The sequence below is a fragment of the Bombus impatiens genome, unplaced genomic scaffold, assembly GCF_000188095.3.
Source record: "Bombus impatiens unplaced genomic scaffold, BIMP_2.2 scf_1112, whole genome shotgun sequence".
NCBI classification, from domain to species: domain Eukaryota; kingdom Metazoa; phylum Arthropoda; class Insecta; order Hymenoptera; family Apidae; genus Bombus; species Bombus impatiens.
Genome location: NT_177531.1, coordinates 296,997 through 304,678, shown reverse-complemented (window position 1 = coordinate 304,678; position 7,682 = coordinate 296,997). Strand labels below are relative to the sequence as shown.

Here is a 7,682-nt window from a genome sequence, read left to right as displayed (position 1 = left end):
ATCGAACCGGCGGATCTTTCGCCCGCCTCGCTGAAAGCATCGATCACGCGTCAACGAGATAAAACAAAGAACGTATAATCTGACATCGGTTCGAACGAAAAAGATACGACAGGCTGTGTCGATGTGTAAAGGTGCGAGAGTCGTTGTTTACCGTGAAAAGAAACAAGAACCGTATCGCGGTAGAATAGGTGGGCCGCCGGTGGTACACGCGACAGAAAAGGAGAAACTTTTCATTTAGTCCTGCCGTAAATAAGAAGGGGCGGTCGTGCCGTTCGCACTCATACCATGTGTATACGAATTTTTCGTCGGACGGTGGTAAATTCTGCTCGCACGCCGGCTGAAATCTGTGCTCGTAAATGGTCGAAATAGTTATTTACGGGATAGCGTGGAAAAGATAATTGCGTCCTGCCTTGGACAGAGAAGAAATCGAGGATGTACGAGTAATACCCTGATACCGTTTCCCCGATTTCTTCTCCGCCAAATGTGCATTACGTGAAATTGCGCGAACTTGCAGCTCGTACCATCGCCTGACAAATGTATCGATTGAAAAATGGGAAGAATGAAAGGAATAATAAAAAAAAAGAAAAGAAAAATAAACAGGAGGCCGGTGTACGAAGAAAAGAAACAAGTAGTAAAAGGAGTTTGGGGTAAAGAACGGGGCAATGGGTACGAGTTAGGCGAAACAGAGAAAGCAGAGATTGGAGAGAGGGAAAGATAGATAGAGAGAAAGATAGTCATTATTATTGTTCAGGTTTCTTTTTCTTCCACTTTCAGAATGAGGGTGGCACGGCTATTACTGTGCTACGTACTTCTCGAAGACTACAGTACCAATCTCGGCGGGGCTGCAATTACTAGCGACGCCGCGCGCCAGGACGCCTCTGCGACGAATCCTACGCTACCAGGTATATATTTGTCGGTATATGCTCGTTCCCGTATATCGAAAAGCATTGTTTTCTTTTTCGAACGCGTGCCACCGACTGACAGAAAACCGACAGAAAGCCGACAGAAAACCGACAGAGAACCGAACGAATCTTGGCGTTGATGCCGCGGATATAGCACGGTGCACGCGACGCGACGTCTTCAACGCGGCTCGCCTTCGTTCCCGACGTTAATTACGAGGCCGGAAACGAATCAACTTTCGCCTCTGCGTGGTTACGCAGTGACCGTAATCGTCCTGACGATTAAGCTCGAGAACGTCCTTGAAAACTTTTTCATCTCGATTTCCTGCTCCGCGGAGCGGTACGGCGTTTACGCCGTACGGAGCGCGAAATTAATTTTCCGCCCCTAACGGATCGAAACGAATTACAACTATTACGGCAGGTAACAACGAGCGAAACTGTACAAACGATTTCGCGGCTCTGGCTCGCGTGTACATCGGTGATAACTAACTTGGACCAAATTCCCAAAGCCGATGACTCTGTCGTCCGACCGCGTATTATTCCCGAGAGTCTCGTCGTTTCCACGACGCCTCTCTCATCCGCTCCAATATTTTTTTTTCTCTTTCTTCCTGTTTTTTTTGTCCTTGTTTCCTTTGTCTCCTCTTGTCCCCCCTCCCCCTTTCTCTTCTCTCCTTCCCTTTTTTTCGAATTCAGGACGGTGACAGAGGTGCTCGAACTCGTCGAACTACGCACGTCAAAGGGTTTAATTACTGCGGTGACTTCGCGTGGACAGTGCCCAGTTCGAATCACCTAATCGCGGTTTTCATCGGTAGCTTCTGTGTCGTTCTATCGCATTCGTTCTGTGCCGCGTAGCTTTTATTTCCGTGCACGAAAAGACGCATCAGGATTTTTGCCATGAAAAACCCGGTTACGTGCATCGTTATCAGCCACGCTCGTTCTCGGCTCGTACTTTACATGGCTAATCGTCGACTATATACGCAAATATATTCGCAAACCTGGAAATGAACGCGTATTTTTGGCAAATGTGTCTCTTCTTCCGCCGGGATATAACGCTGTAGCAGGTTTACTCCTATCGTTAGATAACAAAGAGAACAGTCGATCTATAGAGCTTCAAAGCGGAGAAATCAAAGTATACGTCGTGAAATCTCGTTACCAAGAACGAATGAATTCGCGAGAAACAACATCGAAGAATAGATGAATTCCCAGTGGAAGAATGACTCGTCCCCTGCTGTGCAGATTTCGTGGATTCGACGTTCGGATACATCTGTATCCGTAGTAGCTTCGCGATGATGGCCGTCGATGGTTATCCGATCTTTTGTTTCCCGGAAATCGTTTGTTCGCGACAGAAATTATACAGAGTGTAGCAATCTTTTTAAACGAGTCTTCGGGTTATTTTATGGATATGAATAAAAACGAACGTTACACGAACGTAAGTTTGTTTAAAGCTCTATTAACTCTCGCTTGGCGGAAACTTGCCCGTCGTTGTTACGAGTCTCGAACGTTTTACAGCGAAGAGTCCGACAAAAAGAATCTTTTCCTCCGTGTGGTACTAAAATTCGTTTGAAACTTGAAATTATTTATATCGTTTGATATTTGAATAATAACTCGTTGATGAAGTTTGAAAAGTAATAAGCGCGAAATACCGGCATGTGCCACATCCAATTCAGCTTTCATCGTTTGAACGTTAAAGGATTACAATAAAAATAGGAAATACGAATCGCATCATGACTTGTAGTTACTATATTATTCAAAAAAATAGAATAGATTTCATAGATATTTAATTGATGCAACTAATTAGCTTCGTTAACTGTCACTCTTCCATTTCGGCTCCATCTCAAAATTCCTATCGATGCGAAACTGACGATGATAAATAATTCGCTTTACTACTCTACGAATTTAATTTCGATCCTTTATCTCGATAAACCAATCAACCGTTTTATCGATTCAATATGACCATTAATATTTATTAGAATTGTTCATAAACAAAAGTTCGACGATGTAAGCACTTAAACTCGCACTATATCGGACAGCAAAGTATTATTCTCTCCGCGTTTGTGTATTTTTATTGCTATTTTCAATGAAAGCTTCAACTCTGGAATTTCAATAACTGAGAATGTAACGCAACGTGTAAAATTTATTCGTTTCGATACAAAACGACAGACTTTGAAAGTTCGTCTTAAAATATACGTGAAATATATTATCTTCTTATCGTTGCTACGAGTTACAAATTTGCCGTAAATATAAAAAAAAGACGGTTAATAATCGAATCAGATAAAGGATCCTGTCGATGGTACTACGAGTTAACGCGTTTTAAATAAATGGTAAATAAATGGTAAATAGTTTAGAAGACATTAGAGGAGATAAATTATCACCTCGCTGATATCTGTTATAAAACAAATAAAAAATGGCACCTATTAGTATCTATGGGAACCGAAGGATTAAACGACCTATCTTCGTGTAACGTTTGTTCGTTGTTTATGCTCGTAAAACATCCTGACAAAGTTTGACCAGAAAAAACTACAACTATACCCTGTACATAAATACTATATATTTTGCATACACGTATACCGTGCGCATTATATATACAGAATGTTCACGATATATCGGGGTGGCGTTTTTCTCGAAAACGGCTTTCGAAAAAACACGACGGCGGGAAAATTTTTAATGTCCTTTATCGCGAATATGATAGCGTACGGGAATTTGTCATATCCGCAGTATTGACCTTGAGAGTCACAATACGCTGCGTGTTTGAATTCTTCTCGATGCAGGTTTTTGTACGATATAAACAAATTTATAGCATTCCATTTAGAAAAACTAAAGTTCGTCATCAACGTTCACCCGAATAACACGGTACAACACATATGAAAAATTGGCGTACGCTACCGCACGTTCGCCGTAAAAGGCATTAAAACCTCTGTCATTTTTCCCTAAAAACTTACCATTTTCGAGAAAAACGAGCTGGTCGACTATACCGCCAATGTTACGTGTATTTCTGTACATGTTTTGCCCGCTGGCAAATCGCTTTTGATCGAACAATGTTCGTTCAACGATTCGATGATTTCCAATTACGTGGCACGATTGATTCCCTTCTTTGGAGAGCTTGGAACGCTCGACAGTGCCAGGGATACCTTAAGTTTAATTTAAAGTTTGCCTAAGTTTAATTTAAAGCTTTAACTATATCGCGTTCATCGTGTTTAAGAGAAAGTTGTGCCGGCGCGCGAGAACCATCGGCGTTCGATGTGTCGAGAGAAAGCAGTTAACGCGTTTTAATTTCATCGCAAGCCGCATCGAGCTTTGTTAGTTCTCTCACTGTGGCAAGCCACCAATCGTCCCAAATCTATTTGCGATGTTAACAATGCGACGTTTCGTTGATTACTCATTAGGGAGGGTGTAACAGCACGAGATCAGATAAGGGGTTACCGCAGTGGTTAGCGATTATACATAGCCATGATGGAACTAGGTAACGCCTTACCGGAGGCCTGCACGCCGTTACACGAGCATAATGTCCTTCGAGAGCTGCTAAGTTGGCCGTGGTATGCCGCTTAAACGGATAGATAACGGGAAAGCGGGGTGACTGATAACGGTCGCCGACAGGCCAAGAATAAACAAAAGGATATGATTATCACGGAATGCAAAAAGAGAAGATCCGAAAGCTGTTCGACGAACGATCAAGGCCACGTGTTCGTAATTAACGCTGCAACTACCAGGGCGACGTTTAAACCATAAATTTTCTATCAAATAGATGAAAACGAAAGGTATATGAAGGTAATATAGATATTAAGGTTCGTAAGTATGGCCGAATACTTTATCCAATTTGTAACAACGGTACACGAATGTTGGTAAAATGTATAAATTAACGAAAAGAAGGTCCGAGACTGAAGATCAAAAGCGATACTTACACAATCTTCTTATGTTAAACTGACGTAGAATCAACAGATAATACGATATAATTATTTCCTTTAACGATTTAGCGAGGCTGTATTAAAATACGTTTATGGTTAAGGTAAAATTACCTGCAACTACACGCGCGTTGTTTGTAATTAACGGGAGGAAGATGTTGTTTAAAAAGCTATAGAGTAAACAACAAAATATGTTGCAGGCAAAAGTAATACTGAATTATAATTACGACTAAAAATATTAACGTTAGTCGAACAAAACCTCTTATCTTTTAACCATGGTAGAAGTTCGATGCTGGCAGAAAAGTACGGCCGTCGAGCTGTCATTGTGCGTTTCGCTTTTCGTTTATTACGTCCACAATGACGTGAAACAGCAAAGCGCTACTAACGAGTCAAATAGGCCGTTTGGAAACGTAAATCGGCGAAAAATTGTTTATAACTGAATTTGACGAATTAGGCTGTAAATCGTTCGACTCGTGTCAAATATTCTCTATCGATAGAACCGAGTGATATTACGTGTATTTGTCCGACATTTAGAACGTTAAAGCGATCGAAATGCGCGTATTTGTCTATTCGTGTTTCAAATATTTGCGTAGATTTTGCAAAGTGTGGAGCATTTATCAGAGATAAATATAAAACTTGGACGATAATATGGAAATATGGAAGATGTCTGGTATTAAATTCAGCTACGTCGAATCCAGTTACAGCAAGAGCTAAAGAACTAACGGCAGAGACAGCTTGATCGAATTAAATCAGATTTCCAAACACTTATGCACGGTGGCGTACTAGCGAACGAGGCTGTACGTATATAATGCAAAATAAACTTTTATGCAATATCTCGCAGGAAATTATTCAAATTCCCAAAAGCGCACCGTGGTAAATCTAATCTGAAACTTGCGTGAAAAATGATAAATTTCCACTACTGCGACAGTTTCGACGTTAACCATGAAGGCTGCTTACGTAATTGAAATTGATAACGCGATACAGCGAGAACGTAGGGAGAATAAGACGCGATAAGAAAGAAGATTCATCGGTGAATACAAAGAAGGTCTGACTAACTCTCGGGGATCTTCCGCAAGATCTACCCAGAGTGTGCAAAACGGTTGTCGAGTTCCCTTTCGTTGGCACGAAACTGCCCGAGTTTCGTGTCCCGGAGCCGCCTCGCGTTGGGCTCATTGACGCGCGAGACCATCGAAAATAGCGGAAAACGACAAAGTTTGTTCCCAAGGCTGGCGCGTAAAGCGACGAAGGCTCGCTGGAAGAAGAAAAGGAGGGGCGGTCGCGAACGACGACGACGACGACGACGACGACGACGACAACGATGGTGGTGAATGTCCCTGAAGTTGAAGTAGCTCCACTCGGCTTGCCTCGACTACCCCACCAGCTCTTTTCTCTCTCTCTCTGGCCGGGCCCGTGCCGGTTACTTCACCAAGTTTTTCCTTTGAGGATGAAAGATATTAATTAAACTGTCACAGACACGGTAGCAGAGAGCTTCTAACTTTATTTCGCCACTTACAAGTTTACCGCTTAAGCGGTTGCCGCGCGTGCGCGCTCCTTTGCTGCCGATCTTATCCCGCAAGCATCAGAACGCCATGGTCCTGGTTATGAATGCGAAGTGACCCCCAGGGCGTAGCGTGCAACGCGTGACTAACGCGTTCATTTCCCTGACATAGTGCCGCTTCCTCCTTGGCTCGTCTGGCCTCGGCTGGATCCGAAACGATTCGACTCGGTTTCCCGTTAGATACTTTTACCCTCCAACGGAATCGATCACCGCCGCGGTAGGATCGTTCCGACGATTTGTCAAATTGTCCATCGAAACCGAACGACCATTTCACCAGCGTGATCGTAATGGAATCGATGTCGAAGTTCGCGTAAGAACAATGGCACGGCGAGGTAAAAACGGTATCTACGAAAGCTCGAAACCGACGTAGGTCCTTTTTTCCGGGTCAAACCGCTCGTTTCCGAAGACCCACAGGCTCCTCGGTAAATTCCTGACAAATGAATCGATCGGGGACACCGAGCTCTCGGGGTTCCAGCATATCTGGCGGTCGCTTTGAAAAATATCGTTCCGTCGAGTCATCCTAATGATATTTATTATCAGCAACTAAGTTGATTGGCGAGAAAGCGCGCAGACAGGCTTTAACTTGTTCGCGATGTATATCGACGCGAGTAAACGCTTTTCCAGCAGTTCCCGAGACCCGCCGCGAAAACTTAAACTCGCTTCTTCGGAAAGATAAATTGTGAGAGGTTAACCGATTAATAAAGCTCTCCGTTAATCCATCGTAACGTCGCTCCTCTGAAATTTCACGGTTCTATCGTCGCCAACCTCTCTTCTCCAACTTGTCGTAACTCCGCTACAAAGTCAAGTTCGTCGTTTCCAAGAATCGGCTACTTCGCTGACGAGGTACGCTGGTTATTAAAAAATATTCGGTCGGAGCGAGGCCCGGCAACGAACCAACGAACGAATGATCGAGCCGGAGGTCACCGGTCGATCGTTCTTTCTCGATTATCGTCGACGACGATGGGCCGCTTATCTCGCTCGAAACTCCTAATTAAACCGTCAAAGTATAAGCAGCGCGCTCTCGTCCCCATACCTAACGCCGCCTAATATCGCAAACATCCGCGTGGTTTGCGTTAGGATGGCGCCTAGGAGGTGGAGGTTACAACGCCCGGAGAAACGCGCTGCAAGAGCACGAGATTGACGTTAATTACCAGCCGGTAATGCAGACGCACGTGACCACGCGCGCCAGGTATGCGCACGGTGGGAGTCACGATACGCGCGAGCCTTCATCGAGGAAAGGATAGTTTGGCAGACAAGGTTCCGACGCTTGGCTCGCATATTAGATGTAATCTCCTCGCGCCTCCAGCTTTAAGGACACGTGCCGCT

The 7,682-nt window shown here is 43.9% G+C and overlaps 1 protein-coding gene across 4 annotated transcripts in view; it reads left to right on the top strand.

The window, feature by feature from the left end:
* LOC100748943 (lachesin-like) overlaps positions 1-7,682 on the top strand; it is a 42,609-nt gene that overhangs the window by 7,337 nt on the left and 27,590 nt on the right. For all 4 annotated transcript variants that reach the window (XM_024371132.2, XM_024371131.2, XM_012391700.3 and 1 more), the window contains exon 2: positions 775-902. In XM_024371132.2, coding sequence (XP_024226900.1) covers positions 776-902 — 127 coding nt within the window. In that variant the 5' untranslated portion in view covers position 775. The remainder of the gene's footprint in view (positions 1-774; positions 903-7,682) is intronic.